This window comes from Gigantopelta aegis, chromosome 4 (genome assembly GCF_016097555.1).
Source record: "Gigantopelta aegis isolate Gae_Host chromosome 4, Gae_host_genome, whole genome shotgun sequence".
Lineage (NCBI taxonomy): Eukaryota > Metazoa > Mollusca > Gastropoda > Neomphalida > Peltospiridae > Gigantopelta > Gigantopelta aegis.
In genome coordinates, this window is record NC_054702.1 from 86131472 (window position 1) to 86150110 (window position 18639).

Genomic DNA, 18639 nt, shown 5'->3' on the forward strand with positions numbered 1-18639 from the left:
ATAAACAAACAAACAAACAAACTAGCAAACAAACAAACAAATAAATAATAATAATAATCTTCTTTTTTTTAAAAGTAATTTAAAAAAAAATATTGCACCGCCGAAAATTTATAATGAGACAATCCAAAAATAAATAAGAGAAAGGAGAGAGGATCAGACTATTTTACAATGTGGATGAAAAAAATTAATTGTACATAATCCTTTTTTAAAGAAGGCCTTAAGATCATCATCATCATCATCTATATGTTCACGTGTGCACTACATGATACATTGAAGTGTCGTAGTTTTAGTCTCTTTTCTTTCTGTTCCGTTGATTCTATCAGACCGAATAACTGGTTTTAATTACTTGCTGCGTAAAGCTAATGTTCAGTCGACGATAGTAAATAATAAATAACTTAGTTCTAAATAAAAACAAACGTCATTATTGCTATTGTTAAAAACCGGGGACAGATTTGTGGTGTATAAATATAACAGATGTAAGTGAAATGTTACTTTTGTCGAATGTAACTTGAACTATTGTAGATCACTGATTCATAGCCGATCTTGTAACAATTTTAACATCCACACCATGTTGTGACATGTCAGATTTAGGCACCATTTCAGGTTTTTTGAAACCAGTCTTTTTTTTTAATCTTTTTTTTATTATTATTATTATTTAATGGTGGCACTGGTCTAATTAATAACCAGTTAATAATCTGTAGGTGTAAACTGAACAACATGATTTTCCGACATTTATGTGTGTATTCACCTTTGACACAGTGACAGGGATCATCATCCTGCGACTGATTAAAAATCAATATGATAATCCAGTGACCAAGGACAGAAGATAAAATAATAAAATATGCAAGATGCACTTGTTGTGATTTCGTAAAAGAAAGTTTGTGATTTTCACAAATGAAAAAATATATTTATTAAAGATTTAATACAAATCTATTACATAATAATTCCACATGCACCAGAGCTCTTGATAGCACACGGATCCTGTCCATAATTAGTTTGCTTTACTTAATTTCACTTTTTGATCAGCATTGTAAAGTATAGAATTATTTAAATGTGTAACAGTTGTATGACTAGCACTGTAGTTACGTACTGGTTTCTTTCTCTCTATTTTTTAAAATTTATTTAAAGATAAAGCATAATATTGTGGTTAAATTTTGACAATTACAGTTAAAACATATTTCAAAAAGTCAAAGGCCATGGTATGAGCTATCCTGCCTGTGGGAAAGTATATAAAAGATCCCTTGCTGCTAATGGAAACGTAGGAGGTTTCCTCAATCTAATTAAAATTAGCTCCCCTGGTTAATTACTATTACCTGTGGATCTGTGGAGCTCATGTCCAGTTGACCTTTCATTCGACCAATCAAAACCTTACTTGCAAAATCATGCTAGTGATTTGAAAAGAATTTGAAAACATTCAGGATTATGCAGAGGGTATACAAAATGATTCGGGTGAATTACAAAGTATGTCGGAAACTAATTTCATTATAAAATTTTATATAAAATTTGTTTCAAGATGAAACCCCTCCTCCCGCCCCCCCCCCCCCATGATGGTATAGCCATAAAATCTGTTTATACTAGTATACAATCCAAAATTTATTAATGCACTTTTCCCCCTGTTTTTTAATGTTGAAATAGACCAACAAGTTCGCCTAATGCATAAATAGTCTAGCACAATATTTTTTGAATTTGTATGCTCCCGAATAACACTATAAAAGACAAAGTGTAATTGGTCAATATTTAAATTGTTATTTATAGATGAAATGTCACCTGGACATGGGAGTCTACGCAATGCTGTTAGATCTACTGGTAGACCAGTAGAGATAATTTTAATATACTCTGTCAAAAAAGAAACGCATAGGTGATAGGGAAAGAAAAAAAAGTGTTTGATTTTACAAAATATCGTTTTATTTTACAATGTTGCTGAATGACTATGTTTGTTAATGTTCCTGGAATGGGACAGCATGCCCAAATGCACCCTAAAACAAATTTAACGCACATTATGCGACAATTGCAGGAAACCAGCGTAAAATGGTAAGATTTGGGGAAAAGATTGGGGTAATGATGGGTATTTAAAGCTGCAATGCTCGCAATGATGCCTCATTTCCATTTCGACGTAGACGAGTTACAAGATGCCAAGACTAAGCCTGCCGAATCAAAACATTGCAATAGGCCGCCTAGGTGAATCACAGTCAGCAATCGCACGCCACATGAACGTCCATCGGAGCACCATTTCACATCTCTGGGACAGGTACCAGCAGTTTCAATCAGCTGAAGACTGGCCCAGAAGTGGAAGACCTCGCATAACAACTGCAGCACAAGATCGCTACATCCGGGTTCTGCACTGCGTCACTGAACTGCCACAGCAACAAATACTGCTGGACGCATACCTGGTTTGAGAAGGGTGTCTGCATAAACCATTTGGAACCGACTTCGAGAAGCTGGTTTATGGGCTAGGAGACCATATGTTGGCCCCGTCCTGTGACATCAACATCGACATTTACGTGTTCACTGGTGCACGAATGTACAGGGGTGGAACTTGGGAAACTGGTGGCTAGTATGGTTCAGCGACGAGTCACGTTTCCTTCTACAGCGACGTGATGGATGACAACGTGTTTACAGACACTGCAATGAACATTTTGCCAACAACTGTGTTGCCCAAGTTGACAGATTCGGTGGAGGGAGTGATGTGGGGAGCCATTTCATACACCGGTAGAAGTGAACTTGTGTTCGTACAAGGCAACCTGACAGCTGTACACTTATTCGCATTCACATGCTTCCCATTTTGGATCGACAGAGAGAATCTTTCAGCAGGACAATGCCAGGCCGCATACGGCACCTGTAACAATGGATTTCCTACAGAATGAGAACATTAATGTGCTGCTATGGCCATCAAGATCGCCAGATCTCAACCCCATTGAACATCTATGGGACAAACTGTACAGACGTGTACGCCAGCGTGACCCGGAGCCTCAGACACTTCCGCAACTGTCACATGCACAGCAGGAAGATTGGGCTAGGATTCCGAGACTCATTCAGTCTATGCCAAGGAGATGTCACGCAGTGATTGCTGCTGGTGGTGGCCACACAAGGTACTGATTTCGGCGCCCTTGTGTGACGCCGTTTGGTGATGAAAACGCCTCCACTGCCGTCAGTCCATAGCAAGAACATTGTCACATACTCATTTGAGATTTGACTGTGATATGATCATAAATAACGAAATTATGCCACTTTGTATTAAAGAGATAATTCCATGAATATTTTGCCTATGTGTTTCTTTTTTGACAGAGTATAATAATAAAAAATAAATAACTGCCTTCTATTTTTATTTTGTTAATGAAGTAATAGGGATACTGATTTTTACTGAAGGCTAGATGATTTGTAGTCCCCTACCAGTCCAAACGGAGGGGACTACAGATTTTATTTTTGTCTTTTTGTCCACCTGTCCCACATATAGTTTTTCAGCCTTTGTTATCGGAATGTCTCATGGTACTGAGCTGAAATTTTGTGTATAGCTTTACTATGTACTGTTAGAGATCAAGTTTGACTTTCATGACGAGTTACCCATTTTTAGACAGTTATGGCACTTGAACTTAGGAGATACGAAACTACTACTGAACAATTTTATGTTCAAAGCCTGTGATACAGCAAAAACTATCAGACTGTACAATAGTCCATGAGAAACTCCTATAATGATACAATGGTAATGAATGACAAATATATAGTGACCTTAATACAAGCATACATACTGTAATAATGATATCATTTACTTTTACAGATGGGTGAAGTCCATGTTATTGGTCAGATTCTTGGAGCGAGTGGTTTTCCTGACAACAGTTTGTTTTGCAAATGGGGAATTCACACAGGTACAGTTAGTTATGAAATGCAGTACCGTACATAAAGCTTATTTAAATAGTTACTCCAAAATATTGTCAAATAATAATTTAATATTGGTATTATATGTTACCAGTGTGAGATGAAATGTAAGCAAATTCAGTTCTAAATTAGAAAATTTCAAATATAAAATTCTAAGATAAATATTTTTTTAGTATATTAACTGGATTTAAATCTAAATTTGACCTTACTGTTACATGTAATTGTTACATATATACTTTTGATACATTTTCAGAGGGTGCCTGGAAAGTGCTTGCAGGTTTAAGAGAGGGTCAAACTCAAGTTGACAACCCACAGAATAGAGAGGAAGCTTACTGGTGCCACCCCATTGATGTTCACTTTACAACAAAGGGAATTCAGGGTACATGCATTTTATTGTTGTTTAAAGCTTATTTGGTTTTCATAGATCTTGAAAACCACAAAAAAAACCCACCCCCACAGGTCATTCCCCCCCCCCCCCCAGAAAAGAATAGGACATTCTGTTCTCGTGTCGGTTACAAACTGTAAATTCATACAGACATCCATATTGTGAAATTAAACACTGCAAACCTCATTTAATGCACTGTTAGTTAGTTTATCCCTCCAAACCTTATAAACATAAACATGTTTATCAAAGTAAAAATGTTTTCCTAAACAACCTTTTCTTTTATGAATACCAGTGACATTAGTTTACAAATTTTATTTGGCTGTTTCAGGTTGGCCAAAGATGCATTTTCAAGTCTACCATCAGGACAGGTTTGGGCGAAATGAGCTTTATGGGTATGGTTTTTGTCACATTCCCACGTCTCCTGGCATTCACAAGATTGACTGTCCCACGTGGCAGCCATCTGGCACATTTTTTGAGAGTGTTTCACAACAATTTTTAGGTGGTGCCGCAGAACTGAGAAACCCTGATGTTGTGTACAGTGGTTCTCAGAGATACAAACTCACCACAGTGGCCACTGGCAGAGTCCATCTTCAGCTTGGAATTATTCTCAGGAACTTTGACAAATATGGAATTGAATGCTAAAATCATTCTGATGTATCAACAATCCGTCCTGTATGTGGTGTAAATAGACTGTTAAAATATTATCTGGTAGAATGTATCCATAATATTGTAAGACCCTTTTTCATTTGTTTCTTGATATAGGTATTGACAAATTAGTACATTAATGATAAAAGGTAACTGTTGATACAGTCAGTTTACTAGGTAAATACAGTTTAGATGTCTAGAACCCAAATGATCATGAAACAATATTTCATTTAAAATCCCCCAACTAAACAGCCTTTTTGCATCATGTTATATATATAGATATAGATAGATAGATCCATACACATGCATATCAAATACATGTATATAAAACCAAAAATGGTACAAGGGTTTTGCTTGTAAATATTTGTAAATAAATGTATGTAAAACCAAAAAAGTACAAATCTTTAAGAAAAAACAGAAGTTTAAAAATGTAAATATATCAATTTAGTTTACCTTAAACATGTACTACTGTTTCTAACTTAACAGAAGACCGACATCAGACTAGATATCAAACAATCATTATATATATTTTAAAAAGATTACACATATTCAGCCTTTATTGCAGTTTTTTCTTCTAATTTTGAAAACATTTGTAATCATGATAAATAATATATTAATGTTTAATAATTGTATATTTGTGCATTTGAAAAATCATGTCATTACTTGTAAATAATTACAATTTATAAAATATGAAATAATCAAACTTGTCTTTTTTATATTGATGTTGATCATCACCGTATTTGTTTGCATTACCATAGTTTGACACCCAATAGCCGATGTATTTTTCATGCTGGGGCGTCGTTAAACCTTCATTCATTCATTCATTCATTGTTATCTATATTTACAGCATATGTCTGGAACTTACCAACTAATCTCTGTGGAGAACAAACCAATGGCATTTATTTGACAAGTCAAGTTTAACCAGTTAGTGATAACCAAGATATCCCAACTTATGTCCATATTGTGTCATTTGATGCAGAGATTCAAAATACTTTGTCCATTATATAATTAAATTTGTTAATTTTTTTTACGATATAACGTCATCACACTGGTCAAGACATAGCAACAGGAGTTTGTTCATTTCTTGATGAATGTAAAAATTATGTTGCTATATGGGCAAGTTGTCATATCGAGCCTTATTGTTTGTAAACCAAATATAATTCAAAATAAAGTATGAACTTTAAGTGTTATTATTAGTAAGTATAATTCAAATTTAATTATAAGTATTGTTCATTATTTCTTTTACATTCATCTGGGTATGAAAAAAAAAAAAATCACCCACAAACTTATGTGAGAACGGCTTTGCCGATTCAGTTTGCGGATGATTTTTTTTGTATTCATACCCTGATGAACATAAAATAAATAACAGACAATCCTTAAGAAAATCTGTAATTTATTTTATTATAGCCTTAGCACAATAGAACTTTTATATGCACTATCCCTCAGATAGGACATATACCACAGCCTTTGATCAATCTAATTAAAATTAGCTCCACTATTACATGTTGATCTAACACCAGCCAGTTGGAGCTCATGTCCACCAATCAAAACTTTACTTGCAGAATCCTGCCAGTGATTTAAAAATAATTTTAAAACATTCTGAATTATCCTGAGGGTATATGACATGTATCGTGTGAATTACGAATGCCTTAAAACATGTTTTATTTTATAAAATAAATAATTTGTAATGTAAAACTGAAGACTGATTTAGTTAGGTTTTTTTTTATAAATAAATAAATAATTTTTAATGTAAAATTGAAGACCCCGTACGTATTGGTATGGTTCGCCCGTATTGGTATGCGGCCACTAAAATAGACTCGCCCGATATTTTTAGAATTTGTATGCTCCCAAATAACGTTATAAAAGGCGAAGTGTGATTGGTCAATATTTAAATATTATTTACAGACGAAATGTTACCTGGACATTGGGGACTACGCAGTGTTGTTACGTTTTAAATCACCGGCAGGATTCTGCAAGTAAGGTTTTGATTGGTGGACATGAGCTCCAACTGGCTGGTGTTAGATCCACATGTAATAGTGGAGCTAATTTTAATTAGATTGGCCTTTGATATACCAGTCATGGGGCACTGATTGGGACAGGAAAAAATTAGAGTCTGCCAAGGTGGTTCGATCCTAAAACCCAAGCAAGCACTCTACCATGGTGGAGAAAAGTAACCTTCTGCTGCTATACTGCTACATTATTTTTTCTCTCTCTTCTTTTTAAATGCACTTTACATAACACAATAGTACATACATGTATTACAGCCTTTGATGGACCAGTTTTGGGCACTGGTTTCAATGGCAGAAACTCCACCGACGGCAATCAATCCTGTGATCCATCAGACCTCTGGTGAGTGCTCTACCACCGAGTTACTTCCACACACACACACCATTTAGGAAAAGAGAAAATGTTTGGAAAGATAAAGGTTACTAAGACTAATAGTGTAAAACTGACAGCAGAAATAACAGTTGATGGACAGACAAATATTCCTCCTTTGTTAAAACTGGGAAGCTGTAAATCTTTCATAAAAAAGGGTAAGATGAAAAATTTCCATATTTATTTTTTTATTTTCTGACTTTCCATAGAATTCATAACATTTGGTGGAACAAAACCAGCTGGTATATAGTTGCTGTCCTTTTGTTTCAATATGGCTAAAAATTTAAATCTTTCTCCCATTTTGTCTTTGTCTGTCAACATCTTGTATCCAGAAATCAAGTCCTTCCAGTTCTCTGTGCTGGCTTTCTGTAGCAAGACCTGTACAAGAAAATTCAATTGTATTGACTGAATTTACATTTTGTGCTAAGAAATATCTTTGAAAGCTTTGTACATGTATATTAAAAAAAAACAAAAAAAACCCAACCAAACTAAGAGATACAAAAATAACTGCACAACTATAATCAAATTACATTGACCATATTTAAAGACATTAAAATACTGATTTTGTACTAAGAAATATCCTTTATACCCCCTTCAAAAAAAAAGAAACCTAAGACATATGAAAAGAATAGCACAATTATAACTTCTACAGGAAATAATACATTGTCTTTCTTGCTTGAAACCGGCCTCGGTGGCATTGTGGTTAGGCCAGTACAGGCTGGTAGGTACTGGGTTCGGATCCCAGTCGAGGCATGGGATTTTTAATCCAGATACCGACTCCGAGTGAGTGCTCCGCAAGGCTCAATGGGTAGGTGTAAACCACTTGCACTGTCCAGTGATCCATAACTGGTTCAACAAAGGCCATGGTTTGTGCTATCCTGTCTGTAGGAAGTGCAAATAAAAGATCCCTTGCTGCCTGTTGTAAAAAGAGTAGCCTGTGTGGCAACAGTGGATTTCCTCTAAAAAACAGTGTCCGAATGACCATATGTTTGACGTCCAATAGCCGACAGATAAAAAATCAATGTGCTCTAGTGGCGTCATTAAATAAAACAAACTTTACTTTTTCTTGCTTGAATCACCAGCTTATCACAAAGGAAGACAAGTGCAGGTAAATCCCAACAGGAACCAAAAACGGTTACAATAAAGTGTTGCAGACATTCACAATTATAATATAAGAAGAAGAATTTTCAAACTAATCAAGATATTATTTTTAATTAATTGTATTTTACAATTAAATGGAGTGTACTTGCACTACATTTACAACAATCAGCTTGGTTAAAACCAATGCTTTTTATTGACTTTTGCACATATGTGCTATGAAATGATATACTGAATCATATTTCACTACCTGCAATCTCACTCCAATTCCCATATTTTCTAAAAATGTCTGCTGAGTGATGGGTCCATAGGTTTTGACTGAAAATAAATATATATATATATAGACTACTACAGTTCTATATTACCCCCCCCCCCCCCCCACACACACACACACACACACACACACACCACCACCACAAATGAGTATCCTTTATTTAGATTAAAATTGTTAAAACTATTGGAACATGACAGCATGGCCAATCTGTCGATGACAGTTTAACAAGAATTCCACCCGATTCTTATAATTATTCTCTTTAAAGTAGATTTTATTACATACATGCTGGTAATGTCTGACGTCACAAAACTTGCATATATGACTATCAACAGTTGAAAACAAATTTTTGCATAGATCTTGTTTGTCTTTCACCCATCATGAATCCAATAGAATAAATTTGGGACTATTTCTTTTATCTACTCTGCACTCTTGACAAACTATAGAGATGATCTTTATTATGGAACTGGCATAATTTTCACAGGAACACTAGATACTTATTCAGAGAGTCTAGCATTTACGGTTCCATGTGATGTACAATTTACAAATTAAAAAGAACCAACCCAGATTTTCTGTCACTTTCTTGAGATAAGCAAAGTCAACATCTGCTGTGAGGTCGGCTGATCCAGGATCCTTTAACACATCATGTAACTGGTGCTTCTTGAAACCCTGCAACAGATGTTTTTAAGTATTCAGATTACATACTTTAGGATGAAGTAATTCTTGATATCGAGCTAGTCCAATTGGAACACCATTTTATATATATTTATTACCCATATGGGCTCAAATATACGGGGTAATATTTTTTCGATCTCTGCACAGTGTGATTGCTTCTACAGCCACTGATTGGCTGGCTTAAAAATGATGATGTTTGGTTGGTTGCTTGCCATGGCCGTAAACAAGAAATGGTATATTTTCATAAGCAGCGGCTTCAGTAGTATATAAAAATAACTATTTTCTAATGCAACTACAGTCTTATTATTTTGTCCTGTAAACATTTGACTGTAAAAAGAATGCTGTTATGCTATGACGTCACTTACATTACATCATGTAATGCACATAAGATTATATGACGTAATGGCTGATGTCTTTGTTGTAGACTGCAGAGAAATTTTTACATTAAAAACAGTTAAAATGGACAATGGGTAATAAAGAGAATAACCAACTCATTACGAATTATCCGTCCCTCGTGAATGAATGTCGTAAAACCCTCACCAAAGGCTCGGGTTTACGACGTTCATTCACTCGGGACAGATAATTCATAATTCCTCATAGCTTGTTAGTTATTCTCTAAATATATACTTGGTCCAGTAATCTGATGGACAATTATAGATGCTTACAAAAACTTTAAAGTCTTGATTGAGATCTTTAATGATGTCACATGCATGACATTAATTGTCTTGAGTCTACACTCTAAAATCTTTATAAGCACATGGCTTGATAACTACTAAGCCGTAAAATAAGAAAATAAAAGATCCCTAAAATGAGAAAAATTACAGAACACTCCTTACTAGAAATTTTATTACCAGATAATAAATATAAAACTTTTTCTTAAATAGTCACTTTTGACCTTATATTTTACTTGACTACCAGTTTACCATAAACAGGAAAATTGCATGAAAAAGAAATGTGTTATTAACACGTATGTGCATATTTCATAGCTTGAAGCAATGGATATTATGCCTAAGTTTTAAATGCTGCTTTACTAATAAGTATCAGGTAGTTACTCTAAATGTGTCTGTTTTCTCTCCATTGTGTCCATAATCAGCAATAAGAGCATATCCTCCATCTTGGTTGATTCTGCTGCTAAGTTCCTGGATGACTATACCAGATTCTGGACAGACTTCAATATGATCTCTGCTGTCATCAGGATCTACCTAGAAATTACAACAGTCTCTAGTATTTGAACATGGTGGTCAAACATAAATTTCTCATGATAAGTCAATCAACAAGAATTCTGTAGAATTAAATGTCAAACTGATTTAATATATAAAAAAATAAATAATAATTATATTTGGTTTAAATCAGAATCTAAATTAACAATTAATCTAGATGTATTTAGAAAAAATATATATATACTGGTATATAACATTTAAAAATTGATTGGTACATTCATATTTAATTTTACAATAATTGTGGAAAAGATTATCCATGTTCTGCTTTTTACAATTTAAATCCTATAAAAGATCAGTTCTACATTCCCTGACATACCTGCAAGAAAACTTTGAGTGCCGTCGTTGGACCATTTGACAGGACAAACCGGAGTTCTGATGTTGAAGAGTCATCACTATCAACAAGAACTTCACACCAGCCTCGATCTGTCTTCTAAACAACAAAATAATAATCAACCTTTATTAAAAGCTAATAATTCATATATGCATTTTAATCATACAGATGTAACTATAATTCAGAATATAAAATAAGCTTGAAAGCAACAAGAAAAATACACTGATAAAACAAATCTACCAATATCATTTTTTTTTTGGTTAGATTTTTACAAACAGATAAAACATTTCTAATACCAATGTCGAATAAACACACTTTTCCTATCTATCTCCCAACCCTAAACAAATGTAAACTGGCTAAGATTAGGCCTACATACATACTGATGAATATAACAGAAACACTGAGTTTAAATATGAACAAATTCAATGACTGCTCACCTGAAACTTGTGTATCGGCAGAGCATCAAGGAATTCATGAGCCACAAAACATGAAAGTCCTCTGGGCACATCACTAAGTGTTTTATACCAGTACACAGGATGGCCATACTTTGAAATACATTCTCTGTAATGTTTGTTGTTGTCATTCAGTTTGTCAGGTTTCACTGGCATCGACTTCACATCTTGGCCTGTCAGTTTGGCCTCTTGCATCGCACTAAGTGTCGGACTGACCTCCACCAGGTGGAGCGAAACACTGTCCTTGGCCTCTTTGAACTTGGAAAACACCTGTAACAATGAAAAAAAGATATATAAAATATACACAGACAAATCAAGTAGCATTTGTGTGGTAAACAACCCCCCCCCCAAAAAAAAAAAAAAAAAACAACCGTATTTCCAATTAAAGATGTGATACAAATTTTAATATTTCAGTAGAAAAGATAAATACAGCGAATTAATCACGACAAAAGAAACCTATGCGTTTACACACAACAAGAATATTATTAAATATAGATTAGCATTTAATTATTGTACAGGCATATGCATGTAGATTTAGAATTTATTTTATGTAAGTATTAAGAATAAACAGCATGAAATAAGATGTAATCAATGGGTTTGTTACAATGTAAAGTGAAACTTAAATCTAGTTGGATTAAAAACATTTTGATGCAGCAAAATGATAACAAAATACCCGGAGCATATCATCTGCTAATGTTCCTCTTCCTGGACCCAGTTCCACAATCTGTAACTTGTTAGTGTGGCCATCCTGCATCCACTCATTCAAACACCAGATACCTATCAACTAAACAAAGTGTTCTAGTTATAGGCTGTGATACCTCACAACAGCAGGGCTTGCTTCTTATTATGATGAAAAAATATACCTATATTGTTAGTGAATAGAGCAAATGTTCATGTATAGGTAGATGAGTGGGTGGTTAATTAAGTGAGTGAATGGGTAACTGAGTGAGTGGGTGGGTGGGTTGGTGGGTGTGACATAACAATGTATGTTGAATGAATATGTTGTTTAACTGATAGATGGTAGCATGGATGGACTGGTGAATAGATGGATAGATGAGTGGTTTAATGGGTTGGTATTTTAATGGATGGGCAGGTAGGTGGATTAATGAAAGGGAGAGATAGATGGATGGATGGATAGATGGATGAATGGATGAGTGAATGACCGACTGATGGGTGGTTTTAATGAATGGATGGATGGATGGGTGGATGCATGGATAGGTTGGTTAATGGGTGAGCACATTAATGAATGGATATATGGATGGGTCAAGGAATTAATTAATGGATGGATGGTTTAATGGGTTGGTAATTTAATGGATAAATGAAAGGATGGATGGATGGAAGGCTGGCTGGCTAGTAGCAGAAAATTTAATAATGGATAGAAGGATGGATTAATGGGCCAGTACACTAATGGATGGATAGATGGATAGGTTAAGGAATGAATTAATTAATGGATGGATGGGTTAATGAGTGGGTAGTTTAATGAATAATTAAATGGATGAATAGATAATTTTACTTGATAATGAATGAATAGTTATATGGATAAACACATTTTAATTAATCATGAACGGATTGGTGGATGGACATATGTTTGAATTGATGGAAGGAAGGCTGGTTGGTTGGTTGGATAGAATTTAGAAATGGATATTTAGATGAAATTAATTGATATATGGATGACTGGGTTGGTTAAGGAGTGGATTAAAGGATGAGTGGATGGATTACGTAACTGGTTAATAAATGGATTTTTGATGGATAGGTAATTTAATAGATGGATAGATAAGGAAAGAAGGAAGGAAATGTTTTATTTAACGACTCACTCAACACATTTTTATTTACGGTTATATGGCGTCGGACATATGGTTAAGGACCACACAGATATTGAGTGAGGAAACCCGCTGTTGCCACTTCATGGACTACTCTTTTCGATTAGCAGCAAGGGATCTTTTATATGCACCATCCCATAGACAGGATAGTACATACCACAGTCTTTGATATACCAGTTGTGATGCACTGGCTGGAGTAATAGCCCAATGCGCCCATTGACGGGGATAGATGCCAAACCGACAGTGCATCAAGTGAGCGCTGTACCACTGGGCTATGTCTCACCCCAGATGGATAGATAAATAATAACTAATAATGGATGGATGGAAAGATGTTGGGAAAGATGGACAGATATAATATGTAATATAATATATAACATAGATGTGTAATAATGGATGGAAAAATGGATGGATGGATGTCATGTGTATGGGTGGATAAACAGATGGATGAATGACAGTTAATGGGTGGATGATGCATGGATGGATGAATGCATACATGGATGGATGGATGAATGCATACATGGATGGATGGATAAATGGATGAATGTACGTAATGAGAGATGACAGGATAGGTGGATTTATTGAGAGATAGATAGAAAACTGAATGAGGAGAGAGTCGGTAAAATGGTTTGTCAAGTATGTTATATTACAGCTGGGAGGTATTTCATTGTGGAAAAAGATTTACAAGTTTGATATGAATAATTGTCAATAAAACATCTTGAACATCATCTGGATCATAAATTAATAAGAAGCAAATAATAAAATAATAAAACAATAACTACCTCACCAAACATCTGGCTGATTTCAGGAGATGTAATAAAATCTCCTTCACTACCAAATACATCTCGATTCATGTAATATCCCTGAAATAATGAAAATAAAACATCTTACCAATTAAATACTGCACTGGTAATTTTCATGGTTACTAGTCATTTCGTACCAAAGTCATTTCGTACCATCCATTTCGTACCATAGTTTATGGTATTTTCGTACCATAGCACTTTGTTTATTTCGTACCACAGTCATTTCGTACCATAGCCATTACGTACCTACTTTTTACCATCTTGTACCATAATGTTTGGTCATTTCGTACCATAGTGGTTTCGTACTTGGTATCATATTTTTGTCATGGTATGCCACTTCTTATTTGTATTGTTGACAAATAAACGCTGACGTGTAAACATACCTTGTAAAGTGAGCAAAGGTTTAAATGAACATGATGTATGTATATTGTCACTGATGATCATTTCATATTATACGAGACTCCCCCCCCCCCCCCATCTTATAATGATGAACGAAAACATTTGAAGATAAAAGTAATAAAAGTAATATATCATCATTTTCTTATTATTTGTTTCTTTCTTTCTTTCTTAAAGGTGGAGCTTCAATATAGCTGCATTAGCCTAATGTTTATTTTTAAATCAGTAATTCGACATTTTACTATCTATCAGTCAACTAAACTGCACAATAAATGATTGAGGTACGAAATGAGTTTGGTACGAAATGACCAAACAGACATGGTACGAAATAACAATGGTACAAAATGACCAAATAACTATGGTACGAAATGACTTGGGTACGAAATGGTAAAATTTGGTATGAAATGACTATGGTACGAATTGACTGGTTACCTTTGAAACCATAAAGTGCATTTGAAAACTGTCTAAAAATACAAAATGTATCCATTTAATGCATACTAAAATCAAATATTTAGTATTTAATATTAATAATTAGTAATAATACTGTAGAATCTCATTGGGTTGGACTTGGAAGGGTTGAATACACTGCAACACTCGAACCAAAAACAAAGTCCGGAGTTACACTTCACTTACACAATTTTGACTGAAAGGTTAGGTCAAACTACCCAATGGATTGAACACTTTCTAGAGCACTGACAGGATTCGAGCCAACGAGATTCAACTGTATATATATTTAAATTGTGGTGTATTTATTAATTAAATAAAATATGCTTGACCATGCTACAAAAGATTTTAAATGTAATAAGATTAACCATTAGTGGGTTTGTAAGAACTTCTCGCATGTATTCTGCAACTGTCACTGGTCCATTCAGTTTGATTCGAGTTTTCAAATGACGAAGTAAACTAATGTCTGGAGTTGTTGAAAACTGACGTGTATTTCTCCTGGAAACTTCATTACAAATACATGTATCTGCACCTGAAGTATAATAAAAAAAATATCTTTTAAAAGTCAGAACTAAATATGGTTTTCTTTGACTCATAATACATCTTGGTAATGGCTTTTTAAAAAACATTTGTTTAGAGTACCTTTACATGTAAATATTCAACATTGCAACAGTTACTGAATAATAATAATAATTTTAAAAAGCTCAAACTACTGGTACTTTAAAGAAGAAAAAGGCAGTACTAAAAATACATCATTTTGGATCAAGCCTAACATGTACACAAATGTTGTAATTTTAGTGGAATTAGGAGTTGGGAGTCGAAAACTAAAAAAAGAAGAAGCTAATTAAATATGCTAATTTGGCATACCCTAGTTTTTAAACACGATAAGGCATATTTTTTACTATTAGAGCTGTTTTTGATAACTGAAATCATATTTTACTTAGATTTTATTGTTTAAATTATCCATTTCCGTAAATTCGAAATGTTTTTGGTCATCCTGGTGTTTTTAATATCACAAAATACATTTCTCATATTTTTAAAAACGCATGTGCATCTGAGAAGTAACAGTTATGGAGCCGAGTTTTAGTCTATTTGTTTTTAGGGTATTTCACCATTTCAAGAAAGAAAGAAATGTTTTATTTAACGACGCTCTCAACACATTTTATTTACGGTTATATGGCGTCAGACATATGGTTATGGACCACACAGATTTTGAGAGGAAACCCGCTGTCGCCACTACATGGGCTACTCTTCCGATTAGCAGCAAGGGATCTTTTATTTGCGCTTCCCACAGGCAGAATAGCACAAACCATGGCCTTTGTTGAACCAGTTATGGATCATTGGTCGGTGCAAGTGGTTTACACCTACCTACTCAGGGTTTGGAGTCGGTATCTGGATTAAAAATCCCATGCCTTGACTGGGATCCGAACCCAGTACCTACCAGCCTGTAGACCGATGGCCTACCACGACGCCACCGAGGCCGGTTTCACCATTTCAAAGTCACAGACTATGTTTCACTCAATTGTAACTTTATCCAAATGAGTTACAGGTTTGTAGATTAACTAAACTTAGTGTTAGTTTTCACTGGTGGAAACCAAGGTCTGTCCCTTTAACATAAGTGTAGAACCTCCAATTATTATTTTTAATTTTTTTTGGGGGGTGGGGGGTGGGTGGGCTGTGCAGGCTGATTTTTTTGCCAAAATTAAACAAAGATACCACAAACCTGTACTTTGATTATTTTGGAATTCACTCATAGCATTACCTTTATGCTTCCGACTAGCACAGATGCTGCAAGAAGAAACCCCCCCCGACACCTTAGGCTATCCGAGACAACTTGTTTCAGATACGGGTAGGCCTACCAGGTTTCTTCATGCAGTGTTTGTGCTAGTCAGTAACATTGTTAGTTTACTGTCACGAGTATACTTAAAAACACATCAGAGGTCTGTGATGCCAAATATTTAAAAAAAAAAAAAAAAAAAAAAAAATGTGTTGTCAGAAACCGACAATGCATACGACTTTATTCTAAACGGTAGACTACCCGGCAAATGAGGGTTGAAAGTGTTTAAAACACTGGAAATCACTAAAAATGTATAAATTTTTGCATTACCAAGACATATTTTGGAATATTTACTTATTAAAATTCTTGATATATGCTTAAATTTGGCTATTGTCTGTTTTGTATGACGAAGCAAGGCCATCATACTCTGCGCTTATATCCAAATCCTCATGTCAAACCGACATAGGCATGATAGGGTCAAAAGGTATATCCCAGTCAAAAAGGGAATCCTATTTTTCAGCCTCGTTTTCAAACAAAGTCATAGTTTGCCACATAAACATCCGGTGTTTGTATTCCTACGCTTGTTTACGCACGCGAAGCCCGTTAACTTAAACTTAAATAAAATCAAAAAATTACTAAAGTTTTATAAAATAACAAGACACAATGTAATTGAACTAATATATATACACTTATTTTTCTTGTTTTCTTTTGTTTGTGCTTGATTAGTGCAAGTTATTATTTTTTGCAAATGTACTTCCGTTGGAAGTTGTTAGGTCCGGTTTCACGAACGTGGAAACTTCTAAATTATTGCACTTCACTTGTCAGTTCTGACAGATGGTGTGAATTAGTTTGACTGTATTTACGGAAATGACTCGATATACTTGGCATTGGATATTACTAGTAGTGACAATAACGTTTGAGACTGTCTTTATTCTTGGAGACAATTTTAGTAGCAAAATCAGAGATGAAAACAAGGGATGCTTTTGTAAGGTAGGCGACGGCTTTCAGATTTTTTGTCTGAAACTTGAGTTGTTGATTACATTTGCTATTTCATCATATTCTCATTAATTATTTGTAGTTATGACATAAAAAAATGATAATAAAAATCATAGCAGGTTATTTGTGTGAGTGATTTATAACACCATTTTGATATTGATACCAGATTTATAAGCAATACTGCCAATAGGCCTTCAGATTTCAATATAAATGGAGGATATGATTATTACGTAATGTTTTTATTTTTTATCAAATATGGTGGATCTCATCATTGGATTCCAGTGATAATGACCAACAGTGATCTGGAATATATAACATACATAAGCTGTGATTAAAACTTGTTATAAAGTATAGTGTTCTCGCTGAGTGAAAATTAAAGGGGAGCGGCTGAGCAACCCTGCCCCCAAACAAAAATAACCAACAAAAAAGCAAATCAAGAAATAGGCAGAGTTTCCGCTAGCCCAACACGTGGGGCTAGTGCTTTTTAAAAAGGGGCAAGTAACAAAGGTTTCCAGACGTTTCGTCACATACAATTCGTCCACCTGCCTCGGACAATTTGTCCACTCGATTACAACATTTAGACCAATAAATCTAAAATGTTATTTCTTAGCAATTGAAATGGTTAAAGGGATACACCCTAGTTTCAACCCGTGAAAATTAACACCAAGTTTAGTTAATATACAAACCTGAAACATGAGTCTGTGACTTTGAAATGGTGAAATACCCTCTAAAAATAGACTAAAACTGGAATCCATAACTGTTACTTCTCAGACGCATGTGCGTTTTTAAAACTATGAGAAATATATTTTATGATATTAAAAACACCAGGATGACCAAAAACACTTTGAATGTATGGAAATGGATAATCTAAACAATATAATCTAAGTAAAGTATGATTTCAGTTAAAAAAATCCAAAACAGCTCCCAGAGTCCCAACAGTAAAAAATATGTCTTACTATTTAAAAACTAGTGTATGTCCCTTTAATTATTTTTGTTTTGTGGTAAATTACTAGTATATGCAGAGTATGACAAATATTTTGAAAAGTCACTAGCCACAGGGCTAGTGGGTTTGTGAAAACC

General features: G+C 34.5%; 3 protein-coding genes across 7 annotated transcripts in view; 2 read left to right on the forward strand and 1 right to left on the reverse strand.

Annotated features, from left to right (window-relative positions):
* Positions 1-231: 231 nt before the first annotated feature.
* Positions 232-6081, forward strand: LOC121372335 (B9 domain-containing protein 2-like). The gene is made up of 4 exons (XM_041498634.1): positions 232-476; positions 3776-3863; positions 4127-4252; positions 4587-6081. The coding sequence occupies exons 2-4, from the start codon at positions 3776-3778 to the stop codon at positions 4898-4900; spliced, it is 528 nt and encodes a 175-aa protein (XP_041354568.1). The 5' UTR covers positions 232-476; the 3' UTR covers positions 4901-6081.
* Positions 6082-7448: 1367 nt separating this feature from the next.
* Positions 7449-17068, reverse strand: LOC121372336 (protein arginine methyltransferase NDUFAF7, mitochondrial-like). 3 transcript variants are annotated; one of them, XM_041498636.1, is made up of 10 exons: positions 16918-17068; positions 15155-15318; positions 13926-14006; positions 12000-12110; positions 11312-11596; positions 10860-10973; positions 10376-10525; positions 9212-9317; positions 8628-8695; positions 7449-7657 (listed from the first exon to the last, which is right to left on the reverse strand). In XM_041498636.1, exons 1-10 carry the CDS (start codon positions 16985-16987, stop codon positions 7460-7462), a joined length of 1347 nt encoding a protein of 448 aa, XP_041354570.1. In that variant the 5' UTR covers positions 16988-17068; the 3' UTR covers positions 7449-7459. The 3 variants fall into 3 exon arrangements, with proteins under 3 accessions (XP_041354570.1, XP_041354569.1, XP_041354571.1); XM_041498635.1 differs by having other exon boundaries at positions 16894-17054; XM_041498637.1 differs by lacking the exon at positions 16918-17068 and adding an exon at positions 16510-16884.
* Positions 17069-17328: 260 nt separating this feature from the next.
* The window catches only part of LOC121371293 (ERO1-like protein beta), a 30196-nt gene continuing 28885 nt past the window's right edge, over positions 17329-18639 (forward strand). For all 3 annotated transcript variants that reach the window (XM_041497084.1, XM_041497085.1, XM_041497086.1), the window contains exon 1: positions 17329-17553. In XM_041497084.1, coding sequence (XP_041353018.1) covers positions 17431-17553 — 123 coding nt within the window. In that variant the 5' untranslated portion in view covers positions 17329-17430. The remainder of the gene's footprint in view (positions 17554-18639) is intronic.

Excerpts from the sequence above, each read along its gene's own strand:
- LOC121372335 (XM_041498634.1), top strand. The coding sequence starts at position 3,776 with ATGGGTGAAGTCCATGTTATTGGTCAGATTCTTGGAGCGAGTGGTTTT. Across the intron at positions 3,864-4,126 it reads CAAATGGGGAATTCACACAG|AGGGTGCCTGGAAAGTGCTT; the intron begins GTACAGTTAGTT and ends ATACATTTTCAG. Across the intron at positions 4,253-4,586 it reads TACAACAAAGGGAATTCAGG|GTTGGCCAAAGATGCATTTT; the intron begins GTACATGCATTT and ends TGGCTGTTTCAG.
- LOC121372336 (XM_041498635.1), bottom strand. The coding sequence starts at position 16,987 with ATGATGGCCTTGCTTCGTCATACAAAACAGACAATAGCCAAATTTAAG. Across the intron at positions 12,111-13,925 it reads TCAGCCAGATGTTTGGTGAG|TTGATAGGTATCTGGTGTTT; the intron begins GTAGTTATTGTT and ends CACTTTGTTTAG. Across the intron at positions 9,318-10,375 it reads AGAAAACAGACACATTTAGA|GGTTTCAAGAAGCACCAGTT; the intron begins GTAACTACCTGA and ends CATCTGTTGCAG.